At 35.4% G+C, this 21,637-nt stretch overlaps 1 protein-coding gene across 4 annotated transcripts in view; it reads left to right on the plus strand.

The window, feature by feature from the left end:
• LOC150107261 (uncharacterized) overlaps positions 1–21,637 on the plus strand; it is a 149,079-nt gene that overhangs the window by 72,504 nt on the left and 54,938 nt on the right. For all 4 annotated transcript variants that reach the window (XM_090391109.1, XM_090391110.1, XM_090391111.1 and 1 more), the window contains one exon: positions 8,080–8,120. In XM_090391109.1, the coding sequence (XP_090247235.1) occupies positions 8,080–8,120 (41 nt within the window). The remainder of the gene's footprint in view (positions 1–8,079; positions 8,121–21,637) is intronic.

Below are 21,637 nucleotides of genomic sequence, written 5' to 3' on the forward strand. Positions count from 1 at the left end.
AGCGCTCTTAACTCATTCTCCACATATGATACACCTTGTAGTACCCAAACATCTCAAGCTTCAGGATCATCTATGATAAGTGTCCTAAATACTGATCTCCATACCATCCTGCATTGAAGTGACAACCTCCTATCCTTCAATGCTCCCAAATCACACAGCTTGCCTTTTTTTTCTTAAAAAAAAACCTCAGTTCTTCACCATTTTCTCTTACTCCTAGCCTTTTCTGGCATAATCATATTGCTTCCATAGCATCTTCAGCTTACAGAAAATTTGGCATACTTGTTAACTTAAAATGTTGCTTCTTTCCTGTTCAGTTGATTATTCTGCATAAATCTTAGACCTGCCCAACTTTGGAATACTGCTTTCACATTTGGAATGACGTATCTAAGTCGTTTCTAAAAAAATTTTAACGTAGCACAGGAGAGCAATTCAGTTGATTGATGACCATTTTCTCAAAGAATCTCTTCAGCCAATGTCTTATAGACAGTTTTCACATCATGTCTCGTCTATAGATATTTCCATGGTCACTATTCAGGAACTAGCAACATGAGCAACAACTGTCCCCAACACCCTTTTACAGATGAATATTACAGATTCATCAGACCTGCTGCTCTCAGCTGTTTTTTATTCAATCTACCTCAGTTCTGAAGAACAGCCTTCCCCATGACGTATTTCCTAAGAATTACAACCTCCAGCTCTTTAAAAGAAATATCAACAGATTGCTTTACTCTTGACCCAGCCCTGCAGATGACATTTATTTGCTTTTTACCTTTGTGGCTTATGTGTGGAGTTATACATTTAAAAAAAAATCTTACAGGAGCATTAAACCAAACCATCCTTACTTAGTATTACATTGAACCTAAAGATTCAGTATATGAATTAATGAAAAGTATGAATTAACAAAATTCACAATTTACCCTCCATACAAAAGTTTAGGCATTTTCCCATTGAATTTTTTGTAGAAATATTGAATAAGATTTCTAGCTGCATCTCTTTTACAGTTATACATACAGTATCATATTATATAAGTATACTGAAGGTTGCGTTAATCAAATTGCTACAAAAACAAAAAAAAAATTGTATTAAGCAGCAAAACTGTGGAATTACTTGGGTCATTATCACAGCTTTTATTTATTGAGTTAAAAATGTTGAGTTAAAATAATAGTAGGGATGGAAACAATAAAAAAAAAAAAAATTAAAGCAATTCAACATTAGAAACATGCAGTTTTTTCTTTCACCTCTTGCCACTTCCCTATTTTTCATATAGCAGATAAAATAACATGCTTAGTGTATTAGTGAGCTCTCTACTTAGTCTACCTCATTGGCTGTTACTTTGTAGTGGTATGATTAAATCATAAATGCTAAAAAAAATTCTTGCAGTAGTGTATTATTGATATAATTGGAAACTCTGATTCCACAACTACCATAATGGAAAATTCTGCAGTTTAAAAATTTAATTCAATACGCTGAACTTAATGATTCAAACCAAATCCCTATATTACTTTATGCAATACACCTGATCATCTGTACCTGTACAGATGATCAGGTACATATCATCAAATTCCTGATATGTACCCTCAGGGAGTGTAGAGGATAATTATGATAGTGCTACATGAAAATGTTATGCCATTACTAACTGCCAATCATTAATTTTCCTCCAGATTAATGTTATCTGTCAAGACTCCACTATTATCAGATCGTATATTTCTGTTGTGAATCCTTTCTTTTAGGCTTACACGGTGATTCGAATACATTTTGGAAAATTATGGAGACAACTACCGTGTTTGAGTAAAACTTTAATTTAATATAAACTTATCTTAGATCTTATATTTCTGTATTTTAAGGCACTTTTTACTGTTTCGATCCATCTACATCTTAGTCTTCCTCTGGGTCTTGTTCCTGCCAGCCTGGGAAAAAAAACTTGTTTTGCTAATCTTTTCATTCTGTTTAAGTGACCATAGGTTAGCTCTGCTAAGACATTCCTGAATACTAACAATGTTGAGTTCTTTGCTAATATCCTCATTTTTGATGTGATACTACCATTAATGCCTTCTGTTCATTCTACTAATCTTTCTCAGAACTCTTATATCAGAGGTCTCTAGTCTTTGATCAAGTGTTTTATTTCTAACCCATAAGCTAAAATTGGTGTGAATGGGTCGATAATTAAAATTGGTTTGAACGCTGTCTTGTATACAGCTAATTTAGTGTTTTCACTAATTTATTTCTTATTCCATAAATATTTATTCAATTGACTTCTTGTCATTCCAGCTTTACTAATTCTATTGTTTTTCCATATTTAATTTACCATCTTCACTAAATATTGTGCCTAAATAGCTGAAATGTTTTATTTGTCCTATAGGTTCACCTTTCAGGATATAGTTCATTCATGTTATCAGTGTTTCTGCTATTCTTTGTCTTTTTACTGCTGATTTTCATACCAAATTTATTACAACAGTTATTCAATTTAGTCAGGTAATCTTGCATATTTGTGCTGGATTTATTCAGAAGTATAACATCATCTGCATAAAGTAAAGAGCTAAGATTAACATCACTAATTTTAATATCAAATTTAATACCACATTTCCTTCATAATGTGATCCATATAGATAATGATTAACAGTGAAGATAATGTTGCACACCTGATTTTACTTCAAACCATGTATTGAGACAATGTATTGTATTGTGTGATGTTCCATTTACACGATATAACTGTAGCGTTTTGAAGAGCTTTCCTCTTGGCACCTTGTCATTTCCTTTTCCAGATCAACAAAACTTAAATATAAATCCTTGTTATATTCCCAAGATTTCTCAACTATCTGTCCTAAAGTGAAAATGCGATCCTGACAATCTCTATTTGACCTAAATCCAGCTTATTCTTCAGCAGTCTTCACTTTCTCAGATCTCAAGTATAGTTCTTACCAGAAACACTCAGTAAGGAAATATCGTATTTTCTGGTGTATAAGACGCACTTTTTTACCTTAAAAATTCATCTTAAAAATGGGGTGCATCTTATATAATGAAGGTAAAGATTGTTTCCTCTTTTCAAAGACATACTCACCCACTTTTATGTTCCAAGATCTTTGTAGGCGGTTAATGGTGCAATCAAATTGATGTGTGACCTTCACGTGACTTCTAGTGCATCATTGGCTAAGAACGGGGAGCCCTATTCAAGTTTCATAATATCTTATCCGCGTAATCAGTTACTGATATTTATCAGTATTGAGTTGACGTGTTGAGATATTTTGTGTTCAGTTAGATATTTCCCCGTAGATTTTAGTGATGGAAAAAAACAGGCGACATTCATATACTTCAAGTTACAAATTGCAGGTTGTAAAAGATGCGGAAGAACACGGGAATAGGGAAGCTGAAAGATCTTTTGGACCTCCGCCTACAGAAAAAAAATGATTAGAACTTGGTGTGGTCAGAAGGAGATTTTGTACAATTTGCATAAAGAAAAGCGTGCGGAACGTGGAAAAATTGCGAAGTGGCCAGAACTAGAGACCGAAGTTTTGAAATGGGTACAAGAAAATTGGCAAAATGGCATTGCCATTTCAACAAAAATAATTCGTACACATGCAGTCAAAGTAGCCTGTGAGCGTAACATTGAAGATTTTAAAGGTGGTGTGTCATGGTGTTACCGTTTCATGAAACGCAGTGGACTTTGTATGCATACAAAAACAAAAATCACTCAAAAAATGCCAAAAGAATACGAAGACAAAATTATTTCTATATTATAAGAAATTAATGATGATAGAGAAGAGTCAGATGACAGTGACATGGGTTTTGCAGGTTTCTGAAAGGCCAGTTTACGTAAAATTTAGCCATTATTTTATCCATTTTTTTTTTTTTTAAATCATACTTTAAAGTTTAGGTTTTTTTTCCAGAAAATTGTATTAAATTTCTTGGGTGCGTCTTGTGCATAGGAGCATCTTATACACTGGTGGAAAATACAATACATCTATAATTCTCACATTCAGTTTTACTTCCCGTTTTATAGATGGGTATTATGAGAGCTTCACTCCAATTCTCTGGAATTCAACAATCTGACCAGGCATTCTGAATTATGCAATGCAGTCACTGTAAAACTTTTATACCTCCATATTTGAGCATTTCTGGATGAATTTCATCTAATCCAGCTGCCTTTCCACATTTCAGGTTTTTGAGTACTTTTTCTACTTCAATTATGGATAGGTATTCCTGTTGGGAGTTTTTTACCACCATGCCACCACTTGTTCATTTAGCAGTGTTTCAAAGTAATTACTCTAGGCATCTAGAATATCTTTATCTTCAGTTTTCATGTCACCTTTATCACTCTGACTTCTTTTACAGTACCTTTTCCTACATTTCTAAGCTTTTTCAATAGCTTCCAGTACATTTTGCTGCCTTTACGATATTTATTTTCTATGTTCTTGCCAAAGTCTTCCTATAACTTTTGTTTAGCTAGTTATACAGTTTTTTGCTTTCTTATTTTTTTTTCTCTTCATTCTCTAAGAGCACAAGCTGATTTACTAGCTAGAAACTTTCTATATGCTTTCTTCTTTTCCTTGATTGTCTCTTTAACTTCCTGAGTCCATCAGGGAGGTCTGATTTTTCTATCCTTGCAAATAATCTCACCACATGCCTCTCTGGCTGAATCAAACAACGCTTTCTTCAAGATTTGCCATTGGATCTCCAAGGTATGGTTCTTGTTTTCAAGTTATTTCATTTTTTTTCTTCAATGATGCTTGTGTATTTGAGTCTACAGTTCACTGTGAAAGCTATTGAACCTTGATTCACATTAAAACTTTCTTACATACTCTTCTTTTCAATATTAAATTCAAATTTTATCTTGCTCAAAACTAAAGTGATCACTTCCTATTTTAAATCCTCTCTATACTTTTGTGGCCTGAACCAGTGAAAATATTGCTATCAACTATAACATACTCAATGAGACTTTTCTTATTTCTTGCATCTTCCCTCCATGTGAATTTGCATATATTTTATGTTGGAACATAGTGTTAGTAATAACTGATCTATGTCCTGAACAGAAATCCAGCAGGCATTTACCATTATTATGAGTTTTGAGCTTTTCTCCAAATTTTTCCTAAAACATTTCTATATTTCCTCTGTTTTAGATCTCCAACAAGGACCAACTTTTCTTAGATATGTGAAGGAGTTGCCCCAGCTTGCACGACCCTTTGGGATCAGTGCTGCAGTATCCAGGTATTTGCTTACGCTTGGAATCGCATTTCTATATTTCCTCTGTTTTAGATCTCCAACAAGGACCAACTTTTCTTAGATATGTGAAGGAGTTGCCCCAGCTTGCACGACCCTTTGGGATCAGTGCTGCAGTATCCAGGTATTTGCTTACGCTTGGAATCGCCGAACTTTATATATAGTTTTTACTATATTCGGCATGGAACTCTTTGAGTTTCTTATTCGGCTAATAAACTATATGGGATGTAATATCCCTTAACTTAAACAACTTTTCTTTTTCATTGGGTCAGCTGCCCTCTCTAATGCTTGAAAAAATCCCTCCATTTCTTCCTTGGTAGAACCTTCTGTGGGACCATAAGCACAAATAAGTCTTATTATCCAGTTTTCCATTCTGAAATTTTCCCACATCACTCTACCTAATATTGTCTGCCATTCAAGAAGATTATCCTCATATTTAGTATTGAATACTATAGCTACTCCCTCTTTTCCCTGATTTTCATTGCCTGAATATAAAATTTTGTATTTGTTGCTTAGAAAGATCTCACCTGTTTTTGTCTTCTTTGTTTCGGTCACGCCTGGTATGATCGATCTGGTACTTATCCTATTCTTCTGCTTGTTCCATTTCCTTTACATTAATACTTCTTATGTTGATAATACCAATCTTGAACGCTGATGTTGAGTAGGGATATTCTCTGGGATTTGCTTCAGTAGCTGACTGTTCGCCATGGTTTCCTGATGAAAACAGTGGGAGGTCTCTTGTTTAACCTGGCGACGCATCAACCATCATGTAATTCTGTCATGATGGTTGATTAAGCTAATAAGAATACAGTTTTGCCAGCTAAATCCCAAATTGCCAGCCCATACTCATTCATTCAATATCCAGGTAGATACCTAACAGGGTGCACCACGAGATGAGGAGGATTGGACATTAGGTCAGAAGCACTAGGTGGTTCTCTGCATTCTTTAAAAGGCTACATGTTTTACACATAGCTTTTAAACTCCTCCCAGTTTTACAGATTTGACCCTTATGCACCCCAAGAAATGTAGTTTTATATATTTATAATACTAGATGGAGATCTTTAGTGAACACTTTATGGAGAGTGGGTGAATATTAATGGAAAGAGTATGAGAAGCAAGTTTAGTGGTTACCAGCTGGACTATAAATAGTTGTTGGGTATCTGCTGCTTGTGTAAGTGTAGTCCAGGCAGGAAGAAAGGATGGATACCACTTCTGCAGAACAGGAGCTAGACAGTATGCAAGACTGGTTGGAGTTTGTAGAGAGGGATCATCAGTTAGCTAAACATTCTGCTCTTTTGGAGTGCATAACAGATCCTGAATGCATAACAAAATCAAGCATTACTAACATGTGCAAGAATGTTACAGAAACCTACATCTGCAGGGCAGAAGCTATGATGTATCTGGTTATATGTTGTTGAACAACGATGTGATATCAAAGCTAGTCATCAGGTCTAGTTGAGGTATGTCGTCCTCAAGTTTGATCAGAAAATGGGTGAAATTCCTAATGGAGTTGGATGGCCTGTATGGACTTCATGTAACTAAAAATTGCCCATCTTAGTGGACATCCTTCCTTGTGACATTTAAATAGGCCATGGAATTGAGATGTTCTTTCATGGTAGATCTTAACTCTCGAATGACATAATTTCTAACCCATCTTGTGATTTAATAATGCACTCAGGTTTAGTTGTAAGAACAAGTGTTTGAAGAATACAGAGCAAGGGAACATTGATAATTCACTATTTCCTCCTCCTCTAGCAAATTGTCTTGAACACCAGAAAACCAAATATTTTCAACAGTCTCTTTAGCTGAACATGTATTGTTGCTACGTGCATGAATTCAGATCAGACCTTGAAAGGCTAATAATTTTCACCCATAAGTCAAATGGTAGAAATTGAAAAATTGCAACCTTTAAATTTATGGTGTCAAAAGGAAAAGACAATCTTATCTTTCCATGATATTTGTCTTACTAAAGAAACAGATAGTGATAGTGTTGCCTCATCAGTATGTCACAAGCTAACCCTTCACAAGCAGAGAAATTTAGCATGTGGTCTATCAGTTATATGGATTACAAGAACTTCATGTAATCATATCTGTAATGCAACACAAGGAGAACTGAAAGTTATTGAAAGAATTATAGATAATTACAGTTGACTCTTAGTAAGATTATAGGAACCAGAAGAATTTCTTTTAGTGTATCATTGACTAGTACTTGCTGGTAATTAATTATAGTGAGATGAATGTATTGATGCGAGTTGATTATTAACTACTTCTGCAGGTCAAAGAAATGTTTCCATCCTGTACGTATCAAATGTTTCTGAACAGGTCTTGTGTTTGCGCACATGCATGCCTGTGTGAGAGAGAGAGGGAAAAATGTTTCCATGCAAATACATCAGTCTTACTTTGGTCAAACAGAATGTTTGATGAAGAGGAATTAGTATGTTGATTGTAGCCTTCATGATGAATAAACCGCATAGCTAGTTCACTTGATAATCCTTAGTTGCAAAAAAATTATTTTGTTTACTTGATATAAAATCACAGATGCTTATTATCATCTTATAATAATTTTCGTTGTTAAGTTGAGAAGCTATAAAGGCTGCTTTCTTCATTAAATATAACATATTTAGTTTTTCCTTGGTATGTATATCTACTTTTTGGAAATGAAAAAAATTGATATGATTCTATTTCCAAAATATTGACTACAATGTGTCATAGAATTTCTATATTGTCTCACAATCGAAACTAGTTTATATTTTTGTTTAAACTGTCATTGTGTTCTTTCATTAGAATTTATGATTTTTCTAAATTATCCTGAAACTGAAAAAGAAAGTAAAATATGGCATAAATTTTATCTGGATTCCTATATAGGTTGGATGGAGTCAGTTTTCCAGATCAAAATAGAAATGAAGGTAATTTTCTTAAATTATTTAGTAGTTAATTATTGCAAAGATTTTTAAGCATTTTCATGAAATGATAATAAACAGTAGCAGCATTTTAATATGTTGCTATATTATTAACTATCAGCATATTAATAGTAATGTAACATTTTACTACTTGTACATAGAAAATGTGACTTCTGCATTGATTTGATATCTTCTTGATGAGACCTCAGTGAAGGCTGAAACTGGTCTTGATTAGGGATCCCCCTTTTTTTTTTTTTTTTTGAGATACAGAGACAATTAATGTTGAAGTTGCCAGACTCTATATGCAAGTAGATGAGATGGGAAGTTACTTATCACACAAACTTGGTATGCTTATAATTGGATAAATGATTAAAACAAGTATATAATTTCAAGTATAATGTAGGACTTTTAACCCAGCAGTAAAACTCTACATTATGCACTATAGATTAAATCAATGTGGTCAGTTCTCCATGTAACAAACTTGTAGGAGTGACAAGAATAGTTTGTTATAGTGGATAGTTGATTATGAATTTCCTTTGGCATAGCATAGTAATTATGGATCCATGTTCAGGACTTTTCAGCAGTTTATGATGAGTGAGTTCATTATAATGGCATTTACTATGGTGACAGTAAGCCTTGGGAATATGGATAAACTGTCATTCTGATTTAAAATTAGATAGTGTAACAAGGTATTAGAGCTCTCTTTGAACAAACATTTGTTTAAAAGAACTTCTCTGGAGCAAGTGCATATTGTTTTGAAAGATCTTATTCTCAGTGTCAATTCCATGGTGAGCAAGCATTGTCTTGTGGACATCAAACAGGGATCATCCTTAGTAGTCAGCAGGAAAATAAAAAGTTTGAGTGGAAAAAACATTAGTATAAGGTAATAGTTTGTCAGAATTCTAATATAAATTCAGAAACATAGCAGGAACTCTGTTCTACCATAGTATCTCAGAGAGCCAGTCTGTACGAGTCAGTGATGTGCTGAATTTTTCAGTTTATAGGTAGGGATGTCCTGAACCAAGATATGGCTAAATAGCTGAATACCGAATATTCAATTTGAAATTTGGCTGAAGCACTAAATATATTTCACCAGCATGCTGAATTAAATTTTGCAAATTTTTTGGGCCAAAAAAAAAAAAATAATAATAATTAAAAATGGATAAAAAAATTCTAAATGTCTATATTTTTGTTTAAAATGTTTGTTTATCAAATTTAATTCAGGATGCTTTGGCCAAATTGCAGAATGAAGAAAGACTGAAAAATATCTGTAATAATGCTTCACCTAACTATGTTACATAGTAAATAAAAATTAGGTGAAGTTACATGGTAAATAAAAATATTTTTATTTACAAAAATAAAATAAAAAGAACTATCCTCATTTCATAACTGAATATATATGTAGGAACTTCAAATGTTTCAAGAAATGTGACCAGAGAGCTTATGAGAATACAACCTATAGCATGAGAGTTGCCTTAACTTGCAATACTTAAGACAGGAGTACTGTCCAGGCACCCATATATTTTGCCTATTATTAGTGTTTTTTATTATTATTATTAAAGTTGCTTGCCTAGCAGTTGTTTCAAATTATTAGTTCTCATCAGAGATTAGACCGAAACTTAGAGGACAATACCAACGCAATCCTGCATCGGAGAGCTGTGTGTTTCATGAACAAATGATAGTCAGTGCATAAGAGTAATTATCAGAGAAGAGCCTAAATGTCCTCATTTTGGCATTGTTAAAAATAACAGATCAATCCATATTTCATAGCTGGATATATGCTCAGTTATGAAATAAGCATGGATCTTTAATATCCCTATTTTTGTTTATTAAGGATTATTTTACATCACTGAAATTTAGTATCCATGCTCAAAAGCAAAAATAAAATAACAAATAGATAAAATGTAAAGTAAATATAAGAAAATTACCAAATATTAAAAGTAGAGTTGAGAAAATTCAATTGGCATTAGTAAGATATCATCAAATTCCTGACATGTATCATATTATATATCATATCCTACACCCTCAAGGGGGGGGGGGTAGGATATTATTATTATTATTCCTGATACCTCCAAGGAGTCTGAAGACTCATCGTGGGAGGACATCTACAACTGTCTCTGCACCTAACCTCTACTACGAATCATCTGATAGTACTACCTGAAAAACTTGCATCATTACTAACTTCCTATCTACAATTTTCCTCCAAATCAATCTGTTACCTGTCAAGATTAACATTATCAGATCTTATATTTATGTCTTCTAAGGCAAGGAGGATATATATATACATCCATATTTTATAGCCAATGTATAAAAATTTACCAGATCTTATGAAAATATAACTTTCTCATAAACTCTCATATGATTTGGCCAAACAAATAAGGAATCTTTCTACTGATTCAGCCTAAGCCAAATCTCTGAGAAACATGCCAGATACTGAAGCAAAACCAAATATTCATCACATCCCTATTATATCCATTTAATTACATAACATATTTAATTGTGCTAAATTCTTGTTGTGCAGCTAAAGCACAACATGGTGTGGGATCTATTAAGTCATTAAGATCCCAGTATTCTGAGAAGATTGATAGCTAAACCTTGGATGTATTTACTGATGAAAGTAGGTTTGGTAAATACAGCAAAACTTAAAATGCCTAAGGTAGTACAGTTGAGCATAATGCATAAGAATATCAAATTGCCAGGCATCTCAATTCCACAGTGAATTTGATATGCACATGATGGAAGATTGAGTCTATTTCTGGAAGTGGCCATATAGCAGACCCAAAATGAAAGTTGAGGTTGAATGATGGAAGGCAAAATATCCTCAAGATAATCTAAATCAGAGGTGGGGAATCTTTTACTTGGTAGGCCACATATGATAATATAGGGATCTCATTAAAGCCGATTATTAGTTGTAAGATAATACTCATATAAGTTAATATTTATATAATCATTGCATTATTAATTAATAATATTAGTTACTTTGTCTGTAAAATGAAGACAACCAATGCATCAGGCTGTATGTTCCCCATCCCTGCTATAGATAATAGTGAGTACAAAGAATTATGGAAATCACTCTATAAGCATCTTAACATACCACATCTTTCCTGTTAAAATGTATAACTTATTATATATGGAGAAAACTTACGTGTTATGTAAGTTTCTGTTTCTCCATGATATGCTGAGTTGTTCATATTGCAAATAGTTGTCATGGGAACTCCTCCCTCTGTTTCGGAAGCACTAAGATTCTTTTCAGATGGTTAATTAGCTAATCTGGTGTGAAAGTGGCAAGGCTTTCATCCGGCAATACAGCCAAATTGGCCTTTAAAAAAAACATGCAGTTAAAACATAATAAATAGCTTTAGTTGCTTTTTTAACTATTCTAGCTAAATTAGCTGCTTTTAGTTAGAGGAAAATGTTTATTGTTTTGCTCATAAGTTGAAATTAAATGAGGCAAACAAGGTTTTATGCAAAAATAAAGTATATTTGCCTCTTATCTGAGAGGCTGAATTTGCGTTTTAAAGCTCACATGTAAGTAGTGAATAATTTAACACTAATAATAGTATAGTAAGTCCTTGATTTACATGGATTTGTATGGGTTGTGGTACTGTGACAACTAGTGATGCCATCTATCAAATACTGCTTTGTATACATGGTGCATAATACATAGCTAAAAGATAGCTGAAATGCTTCAATTTGATACAGATGAAATGAAGAATATTATGGATCCAGCTGTATTTTATAGCCAAATATAGAAAGAAACTTAAGAGAGCTTATGAAAATATAACCTTTGGCATCAGAGTTGCCTTGGTTTGCACTGCCTAAGACACAAGCTCTGCTCAGGAGCCTGTATTTGTCTTCTGTTTTTGCCCATATGTTCACCCAGTGAAAGGCAAAGTGAATATATAGGTTTATGGGAAGAGCTTGTCTTTTAAGTATTGAAATCAAGTGAACTCCTATGCTAAAAGTTGTATCCTTATAATAGGAAAACAAGCAAAGTGGATATCAGATCCAGCATTATTTCAAAGCCGAATGCAAAAATTATTAAACCATGAAAGTTTCTTAAGATAAGTTGACCAGAGAGAGCTTTTGGAAATACACTCCCCGGTATTCACAAGTTGCCTTAGTGTGGACTACTTAGAAGACATAGGCACCATCCAAGTGTCTATATATTTGCCTTTTATTAGTCCATTTTGATAAGGTTTCACTGACCTGACAGCTGTTTTGAACTGGTTGGTTCTCTTCAGTGATCAGGTAGAAACCTTAAGAGAGCGAAAGCACTCATTCAGTACTAAGGAACTTGAAATGTCAGAGAAATGTATTTTTTAAGCAAACTCTCAGTCGATGCGAAAAGTGATTACTAAAATAAAGAGCCCAAAGGCTTCAATTCAGTGATGCAAAATTATATATGATATTCGACTCTGAAATAATGATGGATCTAATATCCGCTTTGCTCATAATTTTGCATCACTGAACTGAAGCCTTCTGGCTCTTTATTTTAGTATTCTTATAAGCTCTGGTAAATCTTTTCAACTTTTTAAAGTTTGTCTAAAGTTGTCTAAAACATGGTTTGATGTTTTAGACAAAACAAAGTATAAAACATATTTTCCATTTTAATATAACTGATGGTATTTTGATATAACTGAAGATTTTATTTAAACAAAGATCACATACCACCGAACTAGTATATTGCTTCCTATTTTTGTACTTTCAACACTGAGTTTTGTTAACATCTTTAAACTATACATCATCATCATCAAATTCCTGCCATGTACCCTCAAGGGGTGTACAGGATATGACAGTACTACATGAAAAAATTACATCATTACTAACTTCCTATCTACAATTTTCCTCCAAATCAGTCTGTTACTTGTCAAGGCTCCAACATTATCAGATCTTATATTTCTATCGTGTAAGGCACTTTGTACCGTATCAATCCACCTATATCTTGGTCTTCCTCTGGGTCGTTTTCCTGCCAACCTGGCAGAGAACACTTGTTTTGCTAATCTTTCCTCTCCCATTCTATTTAAGTGACCATACCACCTGAGATTAGCTCTGCTAATGCATTCCTGGATGCTGACAATGTCAAGTTCTTTCCTAATATCTCTATCCTATCCCAATGGCTTTAACAGGCCTTTAAGGCCCACAACCTTCCAAGCATGCTTGGATTTCGTAACCGAAATCCAAGCATGCTTGGAAGATAGAATTCTATCCTCCATTCTTGGAGGTTCCATTCATTCTATCCTCCATTCTTGGAGGATAGAATGGTCACTCCTATGCCTCAAGGTATTCTTGGCTGTATCCATGTGTGTTCAAGGGGCCGGTTTGCCTGCTTGCGGGATGAAAAACACCAGATAAACTGGTGGAAAAAACCCTACTGCCCGCGCCCAAGACCGGCTAACTTGGCTATGGCTGAGGAAGATCCTTCAGCTCCTCACGTCTCAGATGGGAATCGAACCTAGGACACTCCTTCCCCAGGCATATGGTTGCGAAGCGCAAAGCCACTAGGCTAACCGCGCAGACTCTTTCCTAATATCCTCATTTTTTAATATGATATTGCCATAGATGCCATCTGTTCATGCCTCTAATCTTCCTCAGGACTCTCATATCTGTGGTCTCTAGTCTTTGGTCAAGTGTTTTACTTCTGACCCAGCTCTCAGATCCATAAGTTAAAACTGGTTTGAACACTGTCTTGTATACAGCTAATTTAGTGTTCCAACTAATTTCTCTCTTATTCCATATGAATTTATTCAATTGACTTCCACCATACCAGCTTTGCTGATTCTGTTGTCAATTTCTATATTTAATTTACCATCTTCAGTAAAAATCGTGCCGAAATAGCTGAAATGTTTTACTTATTCCACAGGTTCTCCATTCACAACACAGTTGACATTTTCAATGATTCTGTCTATTTTCATTATCTTTGTCTTTTTATTGCTGACCTTCATACCATATCTATTACAACAGCTATTCAATTTAGTCAGAGAATCTTGCAGACTTGTAACAGATTTATTTAGAAGTATAACATCATCCGCATAAAGCAAAGAGCTGACATTAACATCTCCAATTTTGATATCAGGTTTAATACCACTTTCCTTCATAATGTGATCCATATAGATAATGAATAACAGAGGGGATAATGTACATCCTTATCTCACACCAGATTTAACATTAAACCATCTTCCTGTACTTCCTTCAATTCTAACTGCTGACTTACAACTCAATTGCTTACAACTATTGCTTGATATAATGCTCCATTGACACCATATAACTGCAGCGTATTGAATAGCTTCTCTCTTGGTACCTTATCATATGCCTTTTCCAAATCGACAAAGCTTAAATACAGATCTTTGTTATATTCCCATGCTTTCTCGACTATTTGTCGTAAAGTGAAGATTTGATCATGACAGCCTCTGTTTGGCCTGAATCCAGCTTGTTCTTCACCAAGCTTTTCTTCCACAATTCTTCTCAACCGTTTCTCAAGTATACTTGCATAGATCTTGCCAGGAACACTGAGTAGGGAAATACTTCTATAATTCTCACATTCAGTTTTATTTCCCTTTTATATATGGGTACTATGCGAGCTCTACTCCAATCATCGGAGTAGAGCTCGCTTTTTCTACTTCAAGTATGGATATGTATTTCTGACTGCATGCCTGGTCAGTGTTTTTTTATCACTGTGCTGTCATCACTGCTTGTTTCATTTAGCAGTTTTTATTGCTGGTAGTAGCGTAGCAGTAGCTTTGATATCCGTGCTCTTCTTAAAGTAAGTATTTTCATTAATAGTATCTTCGTTAGATTAAATTTTCGTCACCAATCTGCCTGCCGATTGTGAACAATACTTGAAATTACCAGAACTGTGTTCATTAGTATTTTCTGACTCGTTTGGCAACCACGTGTAGTACTTTCGTATTAATGGCGTCTGCTTAACGTTGCCATAGCTCTTTGTGCACGTGTGAACGTGAAGTTGTTTGGAACCACACTATCATTCTTCGTTCCTGACCACCAGTTATATATGTGCACTCATATTTCTTCTCGCGCGTCGAAATCTCCTTACCTTTTTTTTCTGAATCATCTATCTAGAACCGTGAATTATATTCTGCCGTGTCTAGTAACTTTTTACTATGGCACAATCAAAAATTATTCGGGATTTTTCCACTCAAGTTACTTTTGAACAACGTGTTAACGAAGATATTTTGTTGTCAACTGTCGCAGAAATAGTAGGATTAAATAATATGAAGGCTTTAAACTGTTGGGATGAAGCACGTGGACGTTTTGAAATCACACTTAGGAACATGTCAGCCAAAGAAAAATTGATTGATAAAGGAATAAATTACGATCAGAAAAATTATTCGGTCAACTCCGTCGGATCAAACATAATAACCATGACAATTAGAAGACTTCCAGTAGAAATTACTGATGATAATCTGCAAACTGTCTTCCAAAAGTATGGATAGGTTCTGAGCATTAAGAGGCTAGTGTTTAAGAATTTTCCCACAGTAGAAAATGGCATTGTACACATAAAAATTAAAATGTTAAAAATGGTACCCAACTTTTTAGATATCCAAGGCTATGTTGGTACAATAACCTACCCAGGAATGACTAAAATATGTAGTAGATGCTACGAAGAAGGTCATCTTGCAAAAGACTGTCCTAATTCACGCTGTGGGAACTGCTCTCTCATTGGCCACACCCAGCCAACATGCACTGCCCCATGCAGGAAATGTGGCACTCAAGACCATAGGGCATATCAGTGCCAAATCCAAACATTTGCTGATGCAATCAGCAAGAATAAAAAGAATTTAAGCACACCTCAGGCAAACATAACAGGAAAAGAGACACCCAGAGATAACAAAATTGAAAATGGCAAACCAAATTCTACCCTAACAAGTGTTGAAACACTGGAGACACTAATTGGAAAAGATACAAGAAGTACTACACACCCACCTACAGAAAATGAGAAAACAGAAACAACCACAAGTCAGAAAATCTCAATAACATAGATGCAAGATCATCACTGTAACTCAGAAAGAGAATGTGACATTTTGTCAATACAGGGAAATGCAAAACACTCAACAACTCCAAACCCTCCAGCACCTTCTAAAACTACAAACACTACCACACAATGCAAAGAATCAGACCAACAACCAAATTTAGAAGAAGGGATGCCAATAACAAATACCAGAGAAAGTGATGATAAGGTGAATCCTACAGTAGGAAATGTTAGAAATACCCATAAGCAGCTAATAATTCCGGAATCAATTGAAGACAATGACACTGATGGAGAAAAAAGGGGAAGTATCCCACTTAATGATAAAATCAAAACCAAGAGAAGCAGTGGAACACAATCACTGCCTACCCCGCAGTCCAACTCATCAACTACTCCCAAGGTACAGATTAGCTCGATCAAGAGCAAGCCAAGAGAAGCAAAACAGAATAATACAACTAAAAGCAGAACAGAGGCATGCCCAAACCCAAAAGCAACCCCAGTTCACCATACAAAGACACAGAATAGAGCAACACAGAACCATCCTTCAAACCAAGAAACCAAGGATGACACTAAAACTAATAGTACAACAGAAACCTTTTCAGAAACAAAAGATCACAGGCAAAAAAACTGCCCAACAAACAGAGAAAATATAGCAGAAATTGACATACTAGATATGCCTTTTGAAACAGTATGTCACAGCAACTCCACTACTGTCAATGAAAAGACCAAAGAAAATAGCAGGAAAGTGAAAGGAAAAGGAACCAGATCAAAATAGGAGGAAAAAATCCTAAAACTCAACAATGGTTAGAACACTTCTCAGAATAGGCACCCTAAACACAAGGGGCTGTATAACTCCACAAAAACAAGGGGAAATAATCAATCAAATGAAAATAAAAGGCGTCCATGTGCTTTTCCTTCAGGAAACCCATATCACCAAACTCGCAGAAATCAAGAAAATGGAGAAAATACACAACATCACAGTGTACTGGAGTGGAGGAAGCAATATTGCCAGGGGAACAGCCATAATCCCGGCAGCAAACTTTCCAGGAAAAACCATCTCCAGCACACGAGACCAAGAAGGAAGAATAATATCAGTAATAACCAAACTGGGAAACCAAAGAGTAAACTTCACAAATATATATGCACCCAACAATGGACACCAAAGATCACTTTTCTTTAGGAACCTTGACACTTACATGGAAGGGCCCCATGAGCACATATTTGGAGGTGACTTCAACTGCTTAACAGATGAATCAGATAAAATAGGAGGCAACACCCATAGAGGAATACAAGGCAGAACCGACTTAAACACTCTGTGTGAAATACAGCCTGGAAGAACCACACAAAATCCTAAATACAACCCAATCCCCACCCACTTGGACCAATGGAAGTATCCACAAGAATAGACAGGCTTTACCTCAGTAAAAATCTACATCACCTCCTAGACTCAACAGATACAGTCTCAGTAAATAACAGTAAAAATCTATCAGACCACATGATGGTAATCATCAACATAAATTACAAACCACCAAATCATGGGCCTGGATTCTGCCGCATGAACCCATTTCTAATGAAAGAGCCAGATCTACTAGCAACACTGGAAGAGACTGTATCTGCAAACTGGGAAACAGTAAAAACAGAACAAAGCAGAACGTAAAGACCACTAATGGAAGTGTGGGAAAACCTAAAGGGAAAATGTCGTACAATAATAATGGAATGGGAAAAAAACAAAAAGAAAGAACAAAGACAGATGACCTCCACACTCTACAAGAAAATCAATATACTAAAAGCTGGCTCAAACTACCACAACATGCCCAGAATGAAGGACCTGATCAAAAAGTATGAATCAGAAATAGTAAGAATCAAAGAAACACAACTAAACACCCTACAGTTAAAAAGCAGGTTGACCAACATAACAGCAGAGATAAAATTCACGAAGCCCTTCTACAACCAAATTAAAAAAACGACAGGAACAGGCAATAGAGGAAATACAGCACCTAGGCTTAACAGTTACAGATTCTAAAGAAATAAGTAAAATCTTCACAACTTACTACAGAGAACTACATGCCACAAAACAATCAAACAAAAAGGAATGGGAGGAAATAATCAGTAACCTACCTACGATACCACAAAAAGACAGAGAGGACTTGGAAAGAGAAATTACAGAAACAGAAGTAAAGCAGGCAATCTCCACACTGAAAGTAAATAAATCACCAGGCTCAGATGGACTTGGGAGTACCTTTTACAAAACATTTAAAAACAATCTAGCTCCCATCCTGACACAAGTCTACAACACACTCATCAAAGATGGTGAATTCGCACCTTCACAGAAACTAGGAATTATAACCCTAATCCCAAAGCCTAAGACAGACATATTGCAGGTCAGCAATTGGAGGCCTATCACCTTACTGAACACAGACTACAAAATATTAGCCAAAATAATAACCAACAGACTGAGCCCAACACTAAAAACAATAATACACACAAATCAAACCTGTGCTATACCAGGCAGACACACCTTCCAGACAACTAGTTTAATCAGAGACATCATCCAGTACACTCAAGGAAAAAAAATAAATGCAACACTGGTTTCCCTTGACCAAAGCAAAGCTTTTGACAGAGTTAACCATGAACTCTTAACAGCAACCCTAACAGCACATAACTATGGCCCACACTTCCAACGTATGACAAACTGTCTATACAAGAATATAATTAGCAAAATATGCATCAGTGGTAACCTCTCTGAAGACATCAACATAATGCAAGGTGTAAGGCAAGGCTGCCCTGTTTCACCAGCTTTATATGTAACACAAATTGAGTTGCTTGCAAAAATGATCAGACAGAACTCAGAAATTAGAGGATTTATAACACCAACAAAGAAACATGAAATAAAATGTCTTCTACATGCTGATGATGTCACTTGCATCATAACCAACAATACTGCCCTTAAAACTCTCTTCCAGACAACAGAATAACAGGATCTCAGATTAACAAATCAAAAACAAAAAAGTATTAGGAGCTGGTGCAACACAACATCTAGCACCAATCACCATACTAGGAATTCCTTTCAACCACCTAGGCCAACTTGAAAACGAAGAAGAATTAATTAAGAAAATCATCTATATAAAAGAAACCTGGCAATCTGTACTCTTAACTGCCACTGGAAAAGCACAAATCATCAAACAGTTAATGATCCCCTTGATAAAATACTACACAACTCCATTTCCACTCAGCAAACTACAAACTAAAAGACTGGAAGACATCATCTACAGCTTTTTCTGGAACAATAAAAAGGCAAAGGTCAGTAAAGACAAATTGGCTCAAAGAAAGGAACAAGGGGGGCTGAACATCCCAAGAATAAAAGACATGCTTTCAGTAGAGAAAATTATGCAGGTAATTAAGATTATGCAAACTGCACACCCTTCCCATGAAATGTGCCAGTACTGGCTAGGAGTAAAGTACAAAATGTTCACAGGCCAAACCCACAGTGGTGAAAAGGCAAAAATTTCATCAGAATACTACAGAACCATATCTAGACAAACAAGAATCATCACCACAAAGAAGAACAAACAGCACCTTCAAGAACTAAAAAAAGAGGACATATTACAGGCAATTAGCAACACTCCCCCAGGCAATTTGGGATTTAGCCGACCAAATTGTATTCTTATTGGTTAAACCAAAATATAGAATGATGGTACAGCATGACAAAATTTCATGCCGGCTGGGGTGTCGCCCGGTTAAACAAGGCCCCCGTTGTTTTCGCCAGGGAATCCAGGGCGAACAGCGAAAAGTCAGCTACTGGAACAAATCTGAAAATAAACCCAAACTCAACATCACCAGAGTTAAAGATCGGTACTATCAACATAAGAAGCCTGAATGGCAAAGAAATGGAGCTAGCTGAGGAATTAGATAAGTACCAGATCGACATAATAGGGGTGACTGAAACAAAAAAGACCAAAACTGGTGAGATCTTTTTGAGCAATAAATACAAAATGTTATATTCAGGCAATGACAATCAAGGAAAAGAAGGAGTAGCCATAGTATTCAACACAAAATACGAGGCTAATCTTCTTGAATGGCAGTCAGTCTCAAGTAGAGTAATGTGGGCAAATATGAGAATGGGGAACTGGACAATGAGACTTATTTGTGCCTATGGTCCCACAGAAGGTTCTACTAAGGTAGAAGTGGAGGAATTTTTTGAGGCTTTAGAAAAAGCAACTGACACAGTGAAAAATGAAAAGTTGGTCCTTGTTAGGGATCTAAATAGTAGGGTAGGAAATGATTGTGAGGCATACAAAAATATTTTAGGAAAATTTGGAGAAAAGAGCAAAGCTAATAATAATGGCAAATATCTGTTGGACTTCTGCTGAGGACATCGACTGGTTATTACTGACAACATGTTCCAACAAAAAATGTGCACAAATTCACATGGAGAGAAGAGGCTAGGAATAAGAAAAGTCTCATTGACTATGTTATTGTTGATAGTGATGTTTTCTCCGTGGTGCAGGACACCAGAGTGTACAGAGGATTTGAAATTGGAAGTGATCACTATTTAGTCTTGAGCAGGATAAAATTGAATTTCATATTGAAAAGAATAACATGTAAGAAAGTTTTAAAGCGAATAAAAGTTGAGCAGCTCTCAGATGTGAGCTGTAGACTAAAATACACAAAGATTATTGAAGGAAAAATGAAAGAGTTTGAGAACAGGAATCAAACCTTGGAGATTCAGTGGCAAACTCTGAAGAAAACATTGATTGATTCTGCCAGAGAGGCATGTGGTGAGGTTGTTTGTAAGAATAAAAAAAATCAGAACTCCCTGGTGGACACAGGAGGTTAAAGAGGCAGTGAAGGAAAAGAAGAAAGCATACCAAAAGTTCCTCTCAAATAAGTCAGCTTGTGCTCTTAGAGAATATAGAGACAAATGCAAGAATGCTAAACACTGTGTAAAACTAGCTAAACAAAAGTCATGGGAGGACTTTGGCAAGAATATAGAAAATAAATATCAAGAAGGTGGCAAAATATTCTGGAGGTTGTTGAAGAAGCTTAAGAATGGAGGAAAGAGTGCTATAAAAGGAATTAGAGATGATAAAGGTGACATGAAAACGGGAGAAAAAGATATCCTTGAAGTATGGAGTAATTACTTTGAAAAACTGCTAAATGAAACAAGCAGTGATGACAGCACAGTGGTAAAAAAACACTGACCAGGCATGCTGTCAGGAATACATATCCATACTTGAAGTAGAAAAAGCCATCAAAGGCTTGAAATGTGGAAAGGCAGCAGGAGTAGATGATATTCGACCAGAAATGCTGAAGTATGGTGGTATAAGAGTCTTACAGTGGCTGCACTGCATAGTTCAGAAAGCCTGGATAGAGGGACGAATTCCCGATGATTGGAGTAGAGCTCTCATAGTACCCATATATAAAAAGGGAAATAAAACTGCATGTGAGAATTACAGAGGTATTTCCCTACTGAGTGTTCCTGGCAAGATCTATGCAAGTATACTTGAGAAACGGTTGAGAAGAATTGTGGAAGAAA

This window comes from Typopeltis vanoorti, chromosome 4, assembly GCF_054136105.1.
Source record: "Typopeltis vanoorti isolate ZY-2024b chromosome 4, IOZ_Tvanoo_1.0, whole genome shotgun sequence".
NCBI classification, from domain to species: domain Eukaryota; kingdom Metazoa; phylum Arthropoda; class Arachnida; order Uropygi; family Thelyphonidae; genus Typopeltis; species Typopeltis vanoorti.